Consider the following 19,774-nt stretch of genomic DNA (forward strand, 5'->3'; position numbering starts at 1 on the left):
TAAATGTATTTATTTAATATTAATATGTTTATTATATTATAATAATATGTAATACTTTAAGCTCGTATTAGCTCTAAGTGGTCCATAAGAACTGTAATTGTGTTTTAGACTTGAAATAAACGAAATAAAAACCTTCTAACACTCGATTAAAATTCGCCTTACTGAGTTTGTGTTTCTTAAGTCGCAGTTATTGTCCGGCGATTCGAGACGTCGAAGATTTCCTCTTTAATGAGATCGTCATATCTTGTCGGATCCGCTTTTCGAGGATTCCGTCCTGCTGGTGTTGAGGTTGTTTCGGCCGCAATCCCAAACTCTATATAACGATAGTCCGACAGGAACTTTCCAACAAGTTATATTATCTGATATTTTATCGTTAGATAATGTCACTTCTAATATGAAGCGAGATGACAGAATGAAACCCATGAGTTTATGCCCCCGGAGTTAGTGCTACTTCAGAGAGTGTTCTGTGAATTTGCGTCACATCCTACAATACCTAAACGCATGGATTTAGCGTATTTTACAACTTCTATAAACTCCCTCGTACGGGTAGGGAGCATAAAGTCGCACGGAAAGAGGCCGAGACAACGATTGTCTCTATCTCTTTACCGTCTAAGCGATATTTTATCTTGACAGCAGATTGTCTTAACAGAATGCAATCGACCACTTTTGGCATATTAATACACGTCCGCGGACGGACTTCTCCCATTTTAAAAAGGATAGACCCCTACGTTATATCTCCCAATCCCTGTATTAGTCCTTTACGGTCCCATCTACGGTTCTTGAATTAATATTATATGGGGCTTAATACACTTACTTGTATATATTTGGTTTTTACAGTTTTTCATACTGAATGTCAAAATTTTCATGGGAATATAAACAAACAAAGAAAGTACCAACAAAGAAGCAGGCTACTTTGTCACGCGAAACGCAAAATCAGTTGCATTAGTGCCATCACCTTGAATAAATTCGACTTGGCTATTTCTGCTAATTCAAATAATTTTTGGCAACCAGTCAGTGCACGTAAATTGAAAGAAAAAAAATAATTAGGCAAACCCACTTCAACCCGACTTTCCTTATTTATCCATACACTACTCAACCGTGGCGCCTTCAAATACAAAATTTAAATATATATGTTCATCATAATTTAAAATTTTCTTCAAACGATAAATCAAGCATGAAAAGATCTCTATACACTACTCAAACAGTTTGGTCAAACTGGAAACTTGTACAGTTTGACTGGTGTATGCCTTCTAAATCATAAACGTGTAAGTGCACAGTTAGTTTATCGAGTAGTCATTTAGAAATACCAGTACTGAAAAGTGATTTTCTATTCATCGATTGAAGTCTTTGTTTTATATACCGGTACGGAAGGTTGATAAGAAATACTTAACAGTGATTCTAATTTTGTAAGCGTTTTGATTTAGTTTGTGATCATGTCCTATCAATACCATCAAATTGCCAGCTTACTGGAAAAAGTAATGTTAAAATAGATGTGTGCTTGCAGGCTACCAAAATAATACATTTTCTTACAGATGACTTCTAGTGACAAAGATTTTCGTTTTATGGCAACAAATGATTTAATGACGGAGTTACAAAAGGATAGCATTAAGCTTGATGACGAGTCTGAAAAGAAGGTTGTGCGAATGATCTTAAGATTATTAGAGGATAAAAATGGCGAAGTCCAAAATTTGGCGGTAAAGTGTTTGGGGCCCTTAGTAAACAAAGTGAAAGAAAACCAAGTAGAAACTATTGTTGATTCTCTATGCTTGAATATGATATCAAATGTTGAACAACTTCGCGACATTTCTAGTATTGGACTTAAAACTGTTATATTAGAACTTCCGCAGTCTTCGAATTCGTTAGCGCCAAATGTGTGCCGGAGAATAACTGGAAAGCTCAATAATGCAATAGAGAAGGTATTTATAATGGAACTAATATGAAAATTTTAAACAATGAAAACCGCTTGGGAAAAATTCATAGGTAGTCTAAAGCCATCACCCACACTCCAAAACAGAAATACTTTGGATAAAACGTATTGAAAGCCGGGTAGAGGATGGTCTAAATGTGACGCTTCTCTTTCTCTCTCTCTTTTTACACGAATTTGATTTAACACAAATTAAAAAGAAAAATTCTTTTTCACCCGAATTGTTTGTTTTAACACGATTTTCAGTATTTTATGAAATTTTCTTGAATCTAATAGAGCAAATAGAGTGAGACGCATGTAGGAAGAGTTTAAACTAGCCAGGCAAAGCCTCTGGCACTCGGTAGATTTTGCTCTCACCGTTTAATAATTTATTTCTTATAATATATTTAATTAATTAAAATTTGTAAGCACGAAATAAATTCTTAAGTGAACTCTAGAACTTGTTTAAAATTGTTTTCACCTTATTCTCTTTTTACACGAATTCGGGAACGTATCTATCGTGTAAAAAGAGAGTTAGGTGTAATTGTCACAATACCAAATCGCGTTTTTGAGAATTTTGTACTTAGAGTCACTTAATTATGTGAGCACAAGAACAGTGCTATCATCATCCGTGAATTTTTGATAAAGAACGAATCGCCATCGGATTCACCTGTCATGGTTCTCTGCAATTTTGTTCTGTTTGATCGAGTCAAAAAACCACTACGAGAAACGCGTTTTAGGAGCAGAAAGGATGATGGCTATACCAAAAAAGAGTTTCAGAAATGTTCCTAGAGCTGAATCAATCGCTGACATAAGCGCGTTGCAGTTGATGGGGAGTACTCAAGGCGCGTTTATTGAAGGTGGTGGCACTAAACCAACAACAATGTTTTGTACGTTTGATTGTCACGGCAAGGAAATTGCGAAGTAGAAAACGAAAAAATGAATCGCCTTGTTTTATTCTGTGCGGACAACTACATGTACACAGCGAAAAAAAAAACAAATCAGCTTATTTACCACTACCACCTTTAATAGATTCGCCTTGGGAGTTCTTTAAAGATAATAATTGAAGAATAAACTAGTATTTTAAATTTTCTTAATATATTTCGGTTTTTTTTTTATCAAGGTGGTACTATGTATATGCATATGAAACAACACGGTGATCATTTTGTTGCATTAACCACGATGACGTGAGTCGTACTTTTTAGCTAAATTAAACTCAAAATTTTCAGAAACATTTCGGGTATGCAGTTTTATAAACCATCGAAATAAATTGCAAGTTCCAAGGGGTTCAAAAATCGCGTTGATTTTGAACCATGTTCTTTGCTGACGGTGTTGGGTATTTTCTTTCATATAAAAAAATGTGGAGTAGGCGTTCAATGGAGAAAATGCATAAGACCGCGAGTAAAAAAAATTCTCAATAACCAGTTAGAGTTTTGGCCTACTTGAAAGTTGACTTTTATAAACCAAAATTTAATGAGCTTTAAAGTTGCATACTTGAAAATTTTTCAAAAATTTTAAGTAAAAAGTTAAAATTTTTTATGAAAATTTGGCGAATTTTCACAAATTTTATACAAAGTTCGAATTTTTTACTTTATATGGTTCTTGTAGTGTGAATTATATTTTTATAAAAAAATATTGGAAATAACAAAATAAATAAATAGATAGTCGAAACTTGTCAATATGCAGTGTATGGCGTTGACTGTATGTAAACTCGTATTTAAATCCCAGACATTACTATAGCGACCGTCGTAGCCGAATGAGATTGTTTTTGAATACCATTCGGTAGTGCTCGGCTTCGAACCATGCTGATAGAAAAGGTTTTTTATAATAGTGGTTGCCCCATGGAAAGCAATGGAAACCTCCGAGTGTGTTTTCGCCGTGAAACATCTCTTAATGAAATTCACCTGGCGTTCGTATGCGGCATAAATTTGTATGCTCGTCCATTTGTCGAAAAACATCAATTATGCGCAAATTGAGGGGAGGTGCTGGGCCAAACACCCAACAAATGGTGTAAGCTCCAATTATATGCATGTGTCTATACAGGGTGGTATATATAGTGTTTTTTTAATCATTTGTTATTTTGTCAGTGACAGTTCTTTCCCGATGGAGGTCTTGACAGAAAATATCATCAACGATGCGAAACATTGCAAACTTATTTCGTTATGTAGTCCAAACAGTGCGTTCATTAAAAATAAGTCAAAATCATCTTCTAGCGAAGCTATGTTAACAAGCAAAATTGCCGCATCTGGGGATCGGCAATTCTGCAGCCGATCTTCCAGAAACCAATGCATCCTTAGAAAGTGACAGTTTGGTGCGGATTTTGGAGCGGTGCCATCCTTAGCAATTTTTTCTTTCAAATTGCTGCTGCAAACGTCTTTAGATCAACGGCGAGTACTGCAGTTTTTTAACGGGATGCGGGCCTGCTAAACCAGCATGAATGGAATCGTATTCTATAAATACAGTGAAATTCCTTATAACCGGACACTCACCGTCGCAGAGATGTCCGCTTATAAGGGATGAAGTCACAAAATATATACCACACATATAAATTGTATTGTACATAGTTTATTTAAGAAATTTTTGGAAGTAAAGAATATTTGCATACTTTAGTATTACATATAAATACATATATGTACATATATCGATTAAGTACATTGTACAAGTCTTTACATTTCAATACTAGTTTGATTGAAAAAATTCGGTCATGCTTGATTGCTTAAACATTGATTGCTTTAATTTAAAATGTTCATTTTCAAAGTGACTCTCGATATTTTTAATGTGCTGAAAAGCTACATAGTCATTTTTTGCAAATTGTTTCAAGCCCGCAACAAGTTTTAAAGCCTCATCATATGATGCTATAGGCTCACTTGTTTCTTCTGAAAATTCATCTTCTGAATCACTTATGTCCATAGTATCATCTTGTTGGTCAAATTGAATTTCTATATTGTTGTCCTCAGTGAAAACATTTTGATCCATTTGGAGAAAACCTTCCAAATCATTTGCCAAGTCTAGTCCTTCCTGAAGCCTAGTATAGATTGCCAGGGGAATATCATCTTCAGAATCAAAATCTGGAAGATCCTCATAAGTTTCCAAAAATCCTGCTTTACGGAAGCAATTTCGGACGGTTGTGGCTTCCACTTTATCCCAAGATGCTTTGATGAAATACACAGCTTCTAGTACATTAATCGATTTTGAAAGCTCTGAGGCTTAACTTGTATTGTCAATTTTAGATAGCAAGTGTTTTAAAACTAAGCTTCTATACAAAGTTTTAAAATTTTGGATTATACCTTGATCAAGGGGTTGGCTAACTGCCGTTGTATTTGGCGGTAAGAAAATAATTTTTATGTTGGTTAAGTTTAATTCCTTTTGGTGAGAAGCCGCGTTATCTAAAAACAAGATAATTTTTCGATTCTACGCTTTCATTCTTCGATTGCTGACTGCTGCAGCCATTCACTCATTACTTCTCGAGTCATCCATGCTTTTTTATTAGACTTCCAATCCTCTGGCAGCTTTGCGATTGGAACATGTTTAAAAGATCGAGGTCGGGCTGCTTTACCTATAACCAAAAGCAGCTTCTTATCTCCTAGCACAGAACAAAATTTTGAGTCTTTCCTTTGATAGTGTACCGCCCACGCATTTTTCGGGTTTAAGAGCGAGGGTTTTGTCAGGTAAGGCACGAAAAAAAGCCCACTTTCGTCTGCGTTGTAAATGTCTTGAGGCTTGTAACCGGTCAACAGAGATGGCAGTTTTGTCCTAAACTGTTCGACACCATCCTGGTTTACATCTGCAGCTTCACCAGATACGCATTTGAAAGCAACATTATTCCTTATTCGCCATTTGTTTAACCATCCATCTGAAGCATTAAAATTAGGTACACCCAGTTTGCCTGCAATTTCCATTGCCTTTGCTTTCAAAATGGGACCAGAAATCGAAATGTTTTGACTTCTAGCCTTAGCGAACCAATTAAAAAACATCTTGTCTATTTTAGAGCCGCCTTCTTTAAGAAAGCTTCGCTTTTGATGAACATTAACTCCAGACTCCCATTTAGAACGATTTTTTTCTTTATTTTTATTGATTTCAGCAGCTTGTGTAATTGAATCTTTCAAACCTTTCAATATTGAATCTTTCAAAGCAAAAGAAACGTGTACCTACCATTAAATTTTTGGGCTCACTTTACTTTACCTTTTTGCAATTCCACGTACTGATAATTTATCTTTTTCGAAAACATTAATAATTTCCATTTTTTCTTTAATAGAAAGTACCTGCTTTTTCGGCGCCATATTGTTACGAACTTTGAACGCAACCATTCGCATGCAACTGACTTAACAAACTGAATGGAAAACTACTCTTAATTTAAAACACAGGGCTTGAATGTGTGCATACATGTTAAAAGGGGAATCACCTATTTCATTTTTATAATGAACAACAAAGCTTGCTTGTGATATTTTTGAATTTTGTCCGTCTATGAGAAATTTTTTTATGAAAACGGTTTGAAATACTTTGTCCGCGTCCGGTTATTAGAGTGTCCGTTTATTAGGATGATATTTGTATGAAAAAATGAACGAAAAACCTGTGTGCCCAAAATTTGTCCGGTTATTGGAGCTGTCCGGTTATAAGGACTGTCCGTAATGGGGAATTTCACTGTATTTGGTATGTTACCTCTTTTGAATAAACCGACAATACACTGGAAAAAAATGATTTTTGCTCATTTCTTAGAATTGAAAAATAGAAACTACTGTGTGGACTACCCTATAAAAGTGATGCATAAATCGGTCGATTAATAGTTTCATAGTGGACATACTTTTTTTAAGGGCACATTTCACGAAAACTTCTGTCGTAAACCCTGCGATGGAACATAAGCGTTTAATATCCTATCCTTGGCGATGATAAAAAATCCTTGAAGTTGATTCTGTCATTGACAATGTTATTACAGAAGAGTAGTGAAGTAGAGATTCTCCTATCATGCACTGTCTGAACACAAAGCAGATGTCGTCTTGCATTTGTGTAGACTAATTTGTAAAGATCCTTTGGACCATATCGATTTTTTCTGAGCAATACGCCGGATTCTAGCTGAGGACAAATAAACCAACAGAGGTTCTTCTTTTGAAACCAATCATTGCAAACGCTTTCGAAACAATTAAATCAATATGTTTTGAGAAGGAAAAGTTAAAGTAAAAAAGAAATAAGGAAGTGCTAAATTCAGTATTGGACAATTCGGTTCTAGCAGCACAGTTCGTTGATATACTCATATGAACATATGCAAAGATGATGTACCACGTTTATGCGTTTGTCTATTTAGGAGTTGATCTCATAAAATACAGTTAGAAATGGTAACATACACTTACGCTCTTCGCTATGTACATACATTCTACTTATGAATTAGGTATGCCAATGCTAGCTGAAAATTTGCATTCCCAGATTTGGGGATATTTTTAATGTAATTCCGGTATACCCGGATTCGCCCTGTGATTCAGGCATGCGTATATTATTAATCAGAATGCAAATTCAAAGTATTTTTGAAATTAATGATTAAAAAAACATGAACCTGGCGATGATAAACAACAGTTTTCGACTCATACTGTCAAAATATAGTCATAAGCTATTTGAAGATAATGACACCAAAACTTCTTCTGATTTTCGAATTTAAAGGAATTTGAGTAGATTGGTTTGTAGTGCTTTCTTTTCTTTCTTTTATATGCCGATATTACAAAAATATTGATATGCGTCCTGTGAGAATGATTCTGAGCACATACATATGTATAATAATAGAACAAGAATAATTCAACACTTCCATAACTCCTATTTTTTTGTAGCAGTTAAAGTTTGAATTGAAAATGAATTTGTGATCTTTTCGTGAATTGGTGAAAAGAGCAAGAGGCATAAATGAATGTTATAATTTTTAACTTAATTGTACAAACGCATAAACGTAGTAATAAAATACAAGTTTGCCATATATTAGCTGTCTCCGCTTCGCCAAGCGTTAGCGAGCGGCGAATATATGCAGCAATTGGCATAAATAACGTATGGTACGTTGGAAGCACTGGAAAATGGCTGCCGAAAATGGCATTTGTTTTGCAGCAATTAATGGGTATTAGTAATAAAACTTACCTAATATCAGAAAAGATAGTAAAAGAAAGTTGGCAGCATTGTATATAGTGAGTTATACCAGTTTTATGAGGCATAGCCCAAGAATGATAGCAACAAGATAGTGCCCATCAGAGAGGGCGTGACGTCAAATTAGTTGAGTTGTGCAGGGTTGCCAACCATTTGCTCTTCGCAATAAATTTTGTGTTTTTTTTATACCCAAAGTGCGAAAATTTCTAAGTTTGGTGTTTGTTTCTTTTTTTAATGTAAAGCTGTCGAAACTGTAAGTTAAAAAAACTGTATTATTCAACAAAAGAAGGTTAAAACAGGTCACTATGAGAAAATTTTTGTGCTAATTAAAATTTGTTGATTCTTAAAAAATTCGGTATTTAATGTTTTGCTTCTTTTAAGGGGTTATACGCAGTTATGACTTTCAAAAAAATCGATTTTTTTTATTGCATTTTTGTAATGTACATATATTCAAAAGTATACGCACGAAATTTGAAGTAGATCTAAGCAATACTTTCGGAGTTATACCTAAATATGTAGAGATGCCTCGGCACGTTTTAAGGTAGGTATTGAAACTTTAAACGTGTTTTTTTCAAAACGGCATTTTTCAAGTCGGTGTACACGATATCTCGAAAACGGCTTGTTTGATCGGTCAACCGTTTTAACTCAATCTTTAAAGATACATTTTCTAGTAATTAATCGTTCCTTTTGTAAATCTGATACTTATTTTCCATTTTATAATCAATTTACGGCCAAATTTTAACGTAAAAATCGAAATCATTTCTTTTAAAAGTTGCCATTTTGTGAAAATTCACTATTTTGATTAGCCGAACGATTAATTACTAGATAATCTAATATATTAACAAAATTTGTTTGGTTTTTTGATTTCAGATAATTCAATCCTGAGTTACGATGTACACCGTAAATCGTCTTTTTTTAAAGGAGGTTCCAGAAATCGCCTGCAGCGCGCTCTATAATCAACATTTTCATAAATAAAAAATTTTGTTACGTTCTTGAAGGATGCTTTTATAACCGCCAAAAATTTTCAAATTAAAATATTCTGAAGTTTCTTCAGAATAAATCCTTGACAACCCGTATTTTATTTGCTTCATAACTGCGTATAACCCCTTAAGGTTATGCAAGAATATTAAATCTTTTTCTCTCATCTCTTCTTAACATTGAAAACCTTTGAATTGAAGCGTTTGAATTTACTGCATGCGAATTAAAACCATAGAGGTGTAATCATTTCTTCCGGTCTTCAATTCTTAGTGGGATCATCAATACGTGTATTCATAGTAAAAATAAGCAAAAAAAGGCTAGAAAATACTGAAGAAACCATAACGACATTTTTACAAAAAGAGTACCTTATCTTGTTACATAACCTCAAATATGGCAAAAAAGTCGTTTTCTTAACAAAAGAGTTTCTCTTAACAAAAAACTCATAAATTAAATTGTACATAATATAATATGTTATTGAAAATAACACATTTATTTAAAAAAACGCACATTTAAAAAACAGTTTGGCACGCATAAAATTTTTTTAAGTAATTAAATAAAAATTTGGTATTTTACTTTCTTTAAATGGGTATTTTAGTGCGTTTTTATATCCAAAGCTAGGCAACACTGCAATAGTGAGAGAGAGATTTGACTTTAGGAAGGAGAAGAGCATCAACAATAACCGCAATCGCGGGCAATGTGTCCAGATGTTAAAAAAATGGTAAAGCTAAATAAAACTGCGTGAATTACTGAACAAATTTAACAAAAAATATATTTTACAAATATATAAACATTAAATTTTAATTAGAACAGGTTAGAAAAATGTCACGAAATCTCCGAGACTAAATAACCAAAAACATGCAAAGTCAAGTTACGAAAATGGTAATCTGGCCAAACTGGTCACCAATTGTGCTAATATAACGTCACTCATTGTCAAATTCGCCTGAAGCAAAGTAACGGTACGAGGATAGGCGGCATCTCATTATTTTTTCAAAATAACCATACTCGCTAGTGGCGAATCTTGCTCGATAACTTTGTTGTTGCTTTCACATGCAAATTTTTCGTCAAGTGTAGTACATATCGATCAGAGAAGTGGCGAATCGCAGGTGGCTATTGTTAGTAACCTACCTAGTTCAGATACGAATGCACGTTTTGCGCATTCGTAGGTTTTACATGTATTGCTAACATCTGAGAATATGTGAATGTTTGCTGACTGCACTTGTTGATACTGCCAATATAAAAGTATTACATATATGAAGATTGTGCATTTCCTAGCGTGATTTTTTTCTTTACATACAATTTTTTTTAATATTAATTAAATATAAGTCGCTCTAATGTTCGCATCTAATAACGTATATTTAACGAATACTTTCATTATAACAGGAGGACGTTTCTGTTAAGCTCGAAGCTCTTGACATTCTCACCGATTTGCTTTCACGTTTTGGACCGTTTCTGGTTCCTTTCCACAATCCAATTTTAAAAGCATTAGTCCCTCAACTAGAGTCTCCTCGACAAGCTGTGAGAAAACGTTCAATCATTGCTCTTTCACATCTACTTTCGTTAGCAGATGATTGCATATATGACAGTGTTATCGATCGCCTCCTCAAAGGCTTGAAAAACAACCCTAACTCAGGCGCTGTTCGCACTTACATCCAGTGTTTAGCATCGATTTGGTAAAGTATATCCACATTTATTTTTTCAATTATTGATTAAATATACATTTTTGAACCGTAGCCGACAGTCTGGACCACGTTTATGTAATCATGTCAATCCAGCTATTGAGCACTTAAAGATGTACAGCTATTGTGATGACGATGAAGTCCATGAATTTTGCCTGCAAGCGTTTGAAGCCTTTGTGTACCGATGCCAAGACGCCGTTACTCCTCATGTGTCTAAGGTAAGAACATTTTTAGTTTATTTTATTTCACAACTCAAAATGTTATTGTTATTACTATGAGGTGATTTAGCCTTGCGACTTGAAATGTCTATTTTGGCCTTCATGGGTTAAAAGTATTACTCTGAGTATAAGTATATATATTTGTCCCTATTATATTGAGTTTTATTTCCTTCTCTGGTAAAATATGTTTACCCAGCTGTTTGGTCCGCTTATGTATCTGTAGTACGATTCCAGTGATTTAATTTCCTTCCCTATATGTGGTGCTGATTTTCATCCCTTGGTAAATATCCTGATAACACCATAATCGATATTTGTACCGCTACTAGGTCTCCAGATAAAAACTCCAACAGACATAGGAAATTCATATTGTAAGTGAATACCATTAAGACTCTGGACCAGCACATCTAATGTCTCATAGTTGTGTTGTTTGCGCCCAAATCATTTATCTGGACCCTTACGTCCCAGGGTTGTTGGACAAATTTAGACCTGAGAATCGCCGTTACGATTACCGTCAAGAAATTATTTTGGCGGTATTAGTGCTTGTCGTTGTTGTTGTTGTAGCATAAACATTCCCCTTACATGCATATAAATCCGTTTCGTTCCGGTAACGTAGAACCGACAGTCGTGGGAACGATTGGTCATCGTTTTTACTGCTTCTGCACCGCTGCACTTTCATCAACTATCATGACCTCATTGATGCCTGACAGTGGTACTCCATCGAATTCACCTCGATTTCAGGCACTTCTTCAGCTATCTTTCCCGCTACCTCATCTGGTATTTCGATTCCAATGTTGACTTCGGCTTGATTGTAGAATATCCTACAGTTGTTGTATCAGCATAAACATTCCCCATATATACAAGCAATGCTGCTGAAGTGACAGTCCTTGGCTGGATATGAATCCCGGTCATTCCGGTTACGTAGAACCGACCGTCGTGGGAACGATCCTATAGTTGCTCTCCCTGATTGCTATTATTGACTGGTCGTCGATGTTCATTGTCAATAGTTTTCAGCTCCTTGCTGTTGAAGTCCAGAAGCTTCTTCATTTCAACGCTAGCTGCTCGTGGTAGGTATTCAGTCATTAAGTGTACACCCTTTATATTGTTCCAATTACATGTGCCTAATTCTGGACCTTCTCAGTCGGATAGTTTTGTCGCCGTTCCACACAACCAGTTGACAGCTTCCTCGGTTGAAGAATCGACTAGCATCAAGGAATTCCTCATAGATTTGGTTAGAACAGCCAGTCTTAAGTCCTTAACGATGGTAGCATAGAAACTCTGGGGCTTGGTTTTCTGCACAGCTTTTGGTGCAGAATTTATTGCACTCGAATCTTCAAGTACTTTACACTTGCTTGCAGGTTGGTCCGCTTTTTGGGACAGTTGCTTTCAGCTGGGCTTATTTTCGCAGCGTCGCGTTTACTTTCCTTTGGAAAACATATGGCGCGGCCCAGCACATACAGCTTCGCGACCTCTGGCGTTAAGCATTCTTTAAGTTAGTGTAGGTATCATTTGCTGCCTCAGTATCAGACCAGTAATGTTTCTGGCCTCCCCGAAGCTGGTAGTTAGCACAGAACCCTATCCAGTACTAGTGCTTGACTTTGGGTTAGCCCTATTAGATGTTCGACCACAGTTGCCTTGCACTTTCCATCCGGGAGGCTGTTACTTTGCGGGTCGTAATCTATCAGGTACTTTGGTATCGTTGCCCTCCGCCAGTCTTGTTGCCCACCGTTTGGGTGTTAGTACCTAGCTATCCTGGAAATGTACCTCCACTAGATCGGCTAGTTGAGATGCGGTTTCGGTCGCCCCTATGGCATGCCTAAGCAAACCTGCCGAGCCCTTCAGTGATGTACCCAAGCTTAAACAGTCAAGGTTTAGATACCAAGGAAAGCTAATTATTATCTAAGAATCATGTGACATGTGATAAAACTTGTTATTAACTATTCGTGTATTCGTAAATCAAATCATTCCTTTGTTATTGTTGTCGGTGCAATGTAGATACTTTCCATAGTTTTTTCTTCTTAAGTATTTCTATTTTTTTCAAATTGAATTTTCGAATACATAATTAATTTTGGCGCTTTGATTTATTTTTCTAGAATATACAATAACTTGATTATTATAAAATTTGCCATTGCCATTTGCCAAAAAGTTGCCATTTACTTTAAAATTTTTTCTGTAAAAACTTGTGTTATATTAATTTTAATCTTATCTGAGAAAAAAATTGTGTTTAAGGTGGAAATATCTATCGTTAATTATGAATTCATATGGGGGAAAACTCTTGAAGTGGCCACCCCAAAAGCTGTAGGTTAACTGAATTTTAATCCTAATTTCATATACCAAAGGCTTCGATTAAAATTATTTTTTGTTGTTAATTTTAACAATCGATGATTTTTATTATCTCTTTATCCAAAACACCATAATTTCAGCTAGGAGGTATCGATTTGAAAAATTCGACCGGCTAGCGATTCAAATAGGATTGTACTTTAATACAAATATTTTTCTAGAATTATAATATTTAATTTTGTTATTTTTGCAATTTACTAGTACCGTTATATAATAATTCCATTGGGGGAAAAATGAATTGCATTTAGTTTCAAAGCTTTAGGGTGGGCCATGTAAAATTTGCTTTTTGAATCGGCTATAAAAAAAAACTAATCAATGTTTTTTCAAACTTTTTTTTTTTTGAAGGTTGAACATTGTCATTTATGAATGAAAAATAATATCGTTCAAATGATTGTCACGACTGGCTTTACAGTAGGCCATTCGATCAACCCAATTTTTAAGCACATTTTCGATTGTTTGGGCTCCAATTTCATGAATGGCAACTTCGATTTTGTGTTTTAAAGCATCAATCGTCTATGGATGGTTTTGTCCTTAACGGCTCCCCACAAAAAATAGTCCAATTGGCAGCTCCGAGGCGGCCAATTGATATCGAAATTCAAAAACGGTAGCCAACAGTTCGTTGAGCATGTCACGGTAACGCTCGCCATTTACTGTAACCGCGGCTCCTCGCTCATTTTCGAAAAAAAAATTGCCCGATGATGCCGCCAGACCAAAAACCGCACCAAACAGTGACTCGTTGTGGATGCATTTGCTTCTCTACAGTAACGTGTGGATTTTCTGAGCCCCAAATCCGACAATTTTGCTTATTGACGTAGCCACCGATGTGAAAATCAGAAAAGAAGAAAAAGACTCACCACTTAGGGAATAGGTTTTTAATATTTCTCAATTTTGTTCAAGCATATGGGACGCTCCCATTTCGTAAATGTCAAACCTTTAAGTAAATTAAGAACACATTTGACATGTCATTTGTGTTACCATTCTCAAAAAATAGGTGGTTCAAAAAGCAAACGCTATATGGCCCACCCTGTATATACGGTATATTCCTCATACTTACTCATTCTTTTGAAACAAAACAGCAGACTTTCTTTTTTTAATTCGCACTTTTGGTGGCATCTTTGGATACGATGACGAATTCTTACGAATAGTAAAAACAAAACGTACAAACATACCTAGTTTTGCATATAAAGTACGAAAATTGCTAGTTTTAATGTTCGTTAAATCGCGCCTAGTGTAATTTTCAATGTGATCTAAGTCATATATGTACATATTTCTTGTTGCGCGATAATTAAGAATTTGCAGTTGAGCAAATTAGAAATTTGTTTTCTCTTGCGATATATTTTTTCGGCTTTCTTTAGTAATTAATAATAAAAATTTGTAATGAATGTTATATGGCCGATGATTAAATGGGCGGAGGAAGAGGGGACGTTTCGCCTCTCATCCCGATTTTTAGAGATGACATGAACTGTCATTTCCAAAAATGAAACCCCCACCCTGCCCCTTATGGATACGTAGTGGATCCTTAGAAAAAAGGCCAGAAATGAAAGTTTTTACTTGCGTTTTCACTTGTTTAAATTGAGGTATTGAATTGAATAAAAACGTATTAAACACTTGCAATTTAGACAGTTTACGACAGAATAATTTCTAATATGCTGGCATAGTTTAGCCAAACTATCCACCAAAACAAAAACAAACTATCTTTATGAACATTAGTTTTTTGTAGATAAAAAAAGGCCTACCATAGAACAATGAAATTTATTTTTTCTACTTTTACATTGTTAATTAATTAATAATTGGCGCGTACACTTCTGTTAGGTGTTTGGCCGAGCTCCTCCTCCTATTTGTGGTGTGCGTCTTGATGTTGTTCCACAAATGGAGGGACCTACAGTTTCAAGCCGACTCCGAACGGCAGATATTTTTATGAGGAGCTTTTTTTCATGGCAGAAATGCACTCGGAGGTTTGCCATTGACTGCCGAGGGGCGACCGCTATTAGAAAAATGTTTTTATTAATTTTGCTTTCACCGATATTCGAACCAACGACCTCTCTGTGAATTCCGAATGATAATCACGCACCAACCCATTCGGCTACGGCGGCCGCCGTTATACATTGTTAGTCTATAATTAAACGAGACACTTTTTGTTTGAAAATATTGATGACATAATTTTATTTTTTGTTTACTAATGCATTTCAGTTTTATTATAGTGCCATTATAGTACCATTATATTAAAATATGTATTTTGTATAGTATAATACCAAAATGGAGATATATATATTAATTTTTCCTCGCAATACAGATATTGGACATCTGTCTGAAATATTTGAGTTATGATCCAAACTACAACTACGAATCTGATGATGGTCAAAGCTGCCTTGCAATGGACACTGAAGAAGGAGATTATGCTGATAGTGATGATTACAGTGATGATGATGATATAAGCTGGAAAATTCGGCGCGCTGCCGCAAAATGTTTAGAAGCTCTAATAATAACTCGCAAAGAATTGCTTGAACGCTTTTGCCAAGATTTAGGTCCCATATTAATATTACGTTTTAAAGAACGAGAAGAAAATGTCAAATCGGACATATTTCATGTATATATAACTTTATTGAAAAGTACAAAGGCGCCAAACGCTTCATCTCCAGACCCCGATTCGATGGAAGAAATTCCACGCACTATTGCTCTCCTTCAAGACCAACTAAAAGACATCATTAAAACTATTCAGCCCCTAATGCGTGATAGGTCAATGAAAACACGTCAGGACTGCTTTAGTTTGCTACGTGAATTGCTAAGTGTATTACCAGGAAGTTTAGGACCCTATTTGGATGATATTGTGCCTGGCATTAGTTATACCCTAAGTGATAAGAACTCAACAAGCAACATTAAAATCAATGCATTAGGATTTTTATGCTTATTATTAACAAGTCATACACCTTCGCATCTTTTTCAACCACACTTTTCTGTATTGTTACCACTTATCGTTAATGCAGTATTTGACTCATTTTATAAAATTTCTACAGAGGCACTTCAAGTTTTGCAAGAACTTGTAAAAGTTATTAGGCCTTTAGAAGATCATTCAGAGCTACTACCCGCTACTTTTGATATAAGTCCGTTTGTACAAGATCTTTACTCTGCCACTTTAAAAAAATTAATGACTGCGGACGTGGATCAAGAAGTAAAGGATCGTGCTATAAGTTGTATGGGTCAAATAATAGCAAATATGGGGGACTATTTAGTTCCACAAGTAAAAACTTGCCTCCCAATTTTGATGGAGCGTCTAAATAATGAAGTAACTCGCCTAAGCAGCGTTAAAGCAATTTATATGATTGCGGCATCTCCTTTGCGAATTGATTTAACTTTGATAACAAAAGAAGTTATTCCAGTTTTAGGCTCATTTTTAAGAAAAAACCACAGAGCTCTAAAATTACATTCCTTGGATTTACTCAATAAGTTGATAGAAAATTATTCCCATGCATTTAATCCTCAAATATTACAGTTAGTTATTATTGAGCTCAAGCCACTTATATCGGATTCTGACTTACACATTGCTCAATATTGCTTAATACTTTTAACTACAACTGCCCTTAAGCACCCAAAAGCATTAGAAGGTATTCATGGACAATTTTTGCCAGCTGTGTTACTACTAGTACGCTCTCCCCTGTTACAAGTAAGTTATTTCTTTAATTCTTGCTTTTTTTACTAATACGTCTATTTTTAGGGTAGTGCACTTTCATGCACTTTAGATCTTCTACAAGTTTTAGTTCAAACTAATATACATAATTTGGACTACAATTCTTTGCTTAATAAACTTATGGATCCAATCATTATTGAAAACGAACAGCTCCACAAACAGGCACATCACTCCTTAGCTAAATGCATCGCAGCACTCACTCTAAAATGCCCCTGGGAAGCTATTCCTCTGGCATCGCGTCTTCTTGATTACATTCAAAAATCAACTCAATCTAATGATACTAAAACGAGCTTTTGTCTTCTGTCAATTGGAGAGATCGGTCGAAATTTTGACTTAAGCCCAATTTTTTCGTTGCCACAAACTTTAATTGAATGTTTTGGCGCAAGCTCTGAAGATGTAAAGAGTGCCTCAAGTTTGGCCCTGGGCGCTGTGGCGGTTGGAAGTTTAAAAACTTACTTACCACTAATACTCAGAGAAATAGAAGGGCAACCGAAGCGTCAGTACTTATTATTGCATTCTTTAAAAGAAGTTATTTCATCATTATCTGCTAGCCAACATGGACTTTCTCAACTACTACCATCCGTTCCATCAATATGGGCACATTTGTTCAAGCACTGCGAGGGTTCGGAAGAAGGTTCTCGAAACGTTGTTGCAGAATGTCTCGGAAAGTTGGTTCTTGTTAATCCAGGTGAACTTTTACCACTGCTTCGCGATGCTCTGTATTCTAATAATGCAATCATGAGAGCCGTGGTGGTCTCTTCAATAAAATTCACAATATCTGATCAACCACAGATGATTGATCACTTATTGAAACAAAATTTAGGCGAATTTCTTTCATCCTTGCGTGATCCAGATCCAGGAGTGAGGAGAGTAGCATTAGTTACTTTCAATGCTGCAATACATAACAAACCAACATTGATACGCGACCTCTTGCCCACTTTATTGCCTCTCTTGTATTCGGAAACAAAAGTAAAGGTAAGCTGCGTTCACTCTGTACAAAAATTAGACACTGAAAATACGTTTAATTTTATTTTAAAATTTTATAGTGTGAATTTTTTTAAATTTTATAGTGTGAATTAATTCGTGAAGTTGAAATGGGGCCTTTCAAACACACAGTTGACGATGGTCTTGACATACGTAAAGCAGCATTTGAATGTATGTACACGCTGTTAGAACAAGGGCTTGATAGAGTTGATGTCAAACAATTTCTGGGGCACGTACAAGCTGGTTTATGCGATCACTACGACATAAAAATGCTAACATATTTAATGACGGCCCGGTTAGCTGTCTCGTGCCCAGATGCAGTTTTACAACGTAGGTGTCCTTACAATTTTGGCTATATTTATATCGAAAATAGTGACAATTTTATATTTAGAGCTTGACCAGTTCATACAACAGTTACGCGAAACATGTACTTATAAAGTAAAGGCAAATTCTGTTAAACAAGAACATGAAAAACAGGATGAATTAAAAAGATCTGCTTTACGAGCTGTATCTGCATTATCGCAAATCCCTAACGCAGGTAATTTCATATTATTTTATCCAAATAAACGTTTGTGGTACAATATCTTTTATTGCATTATTTTTGTTTTTGTTAGCTCAACGCCAACATTTTTAGTCTTTTAACATAAATGTGATTTTTACCTTTTCAGATAAAAATCAAAATTTAATGGAATTTTTAAAAACCATTAAGGACTCGCCGGAATTGTGTAAAGTTTATGACTCAGTACAAAAAGACTCAAATTCAATCAGTCCCGAGAGCACATCAATGGATCAGAGTTAAATGTAAATGGCAAATATATTAAATTAATAATTTAAATAAATTAAAAGCCTTATTTGCATATCTGAAACCTATTAGGCTGCCGGCGGATATGGATACCAAAACATATTATCTTAAAATGTGAAACTTTTGCCTACGTGTTAAATGTAGATATGTTTTTATTTGAATAAACACACTTTTATTAATTATTTGCTTCTTTAGTTACAATAGTTTACAAATAAAAAAAATTGCGTGACACTTTATTTTTCTAATGAGCTTTGGTCTACCAAATTTGAAAAGTTTTTGAAAAAAAAAAGAATAAAAAAGCGCCTACCGCGAAGCCACGTTAATTAAAAGTTCCTATTAACGATTTAAAAAGTTGAAAAGGTGGTAATCAGCGACCCAAAATACCCCCGAGTAGTCGTTTTTAATAGCTTAGCTTTATAACTTGCAATTTTATTTTCTATTATTCTTCTTCTTCTTAATTGGCGCGAAAACCGCTTACGCGATTTTGGCCGAGTTTAACAAAGCGCGCTAGTCGTTTCTTTCTCGTGCTAACCGGCGCCAATTGGACACACCAAGTGAAGCCAAGTCCTTCTCCACCTGATCTTTCCAACGTAGAGGAGGCCTTCCTCTTCCTCTGCTACCACCAGGTGGCACCGCATCGAATACTTTCAAAGCCGGAGAGTTTTTATCCATTCGGACGACATGACCATGCCAACGTAGCCGCTGGATCTTTATTCGCTGCGCTATGTCTATGCTCATACAGCTCATCGTTCCATAGCCTGCGATATTCCCGTTGCCAACGTGCAAAGGTCCAAAAATCTTACGCAGAATCTTTCTCTCAAACACTCCAAGCGTCGCTTCATCGGATGTTGTCATCGTCCACGCTTCTGCGCCATACCTTAGGACGGGCACGATGAGAGCCTTGTAGAGTGTTAGTTTTGTTCGTCGAGAGAGGACTTTACTGCTCAGTTGCCTACTTAGTCCAAAGTAGCACTTGTTGGCAAGAGAGGTTTTACGTTGGATTTGAAGGTTGACATTGTTATCGGTGTTAACGCTGGTTCCTAAATAAACGAACTCTTTTACAACCTCGAAATTATA

At 35.5% G+C, this 19,774-nt stretch overlaps 1 protein-coding gene across 2 annotated transcripts; it reads left to right on the forward strand.

Moving 5' to 3' along the window:
* Positions 1–1,309: 1,309 nt before the first annotated feature.
* On the forward strand, positions 1,310–18,879 carry LOC128862758 (cullin-associated NEDD8-dissociated protein 1). 2 transcript variants are annotated; one of them, XM_054101465.1, is made up of 10 exons: positions 1,310–1,475; positions 1,533–1,916; positions 10,376–10,665; positions 10,727–10,889; positions 15,520–16,887; positions 16,939–17,886; positions 17,982–18,225; positions 18,287–18,433; positions 18,564–18,696; positions 18,770–18,879. In XM_054101465.1, the coding sequence occupies exons 1-9, from the start codon at positions 1,434–1,436 to the stop codon at positions 18,692–18,694; spliced, it is 3,717 nt and encodes a 1,238-aa protein (XP_053957440.1). In that variant the 5' UTR covers positions 1,310–1,433; the 3' UTR covers positions 18,695–18,696; positions 18,770–18,879. The 2 variants fall into 2 exon arrangements, with proteins under 2 accessions (XP_053957440.1, XP_053957439.1); XM_054101464.1 differs by having other exon boundaries at positions 18,564–18,879.
* Positions 18,880–19,774: the final 895 nt, after the last annotated feature.

This window comes from Anastrepha ludens, chromosome 5 (assembly GCF_028408465.1).
Source record: "Anastrepha ludens isolate Willacy chromosome 5, idAnaLude1.1, whole genome shotgun sequence".
NCBI lineage: Eukaryota > Metazoa > Arthropoda > Insecta > Diptera > Tephritidae > Anastrepha > Anastrepha ludens.

What these genes read in the sequence shown, in the direction of transcription:
- LOC128862758 (XM_054101464.1), top strand. Translation starts at nt 1,434, where the DNA reads ATGTCCTATCAATACCATCAAATTGCCAGCTTACTGGAAAAA. An exon ending in CAGTGTTTAGCATCGATTTG is followed by an intron (nt 10,666 to 10,726) that starts GTAAAGTATATC and finishes TTTGAACCGTAG; the next exon opens with CCGACAGTCTGGACCACGTT. An exon ending in CCCAGATGCAGTTTTACAAC is followed by an intron (nt 18,226 to 18,286) that starts GTAGGTGTCCTT and finishes TTTTATATTTAG; the next exon opens with AGCTTGACCAGTTCATACAA.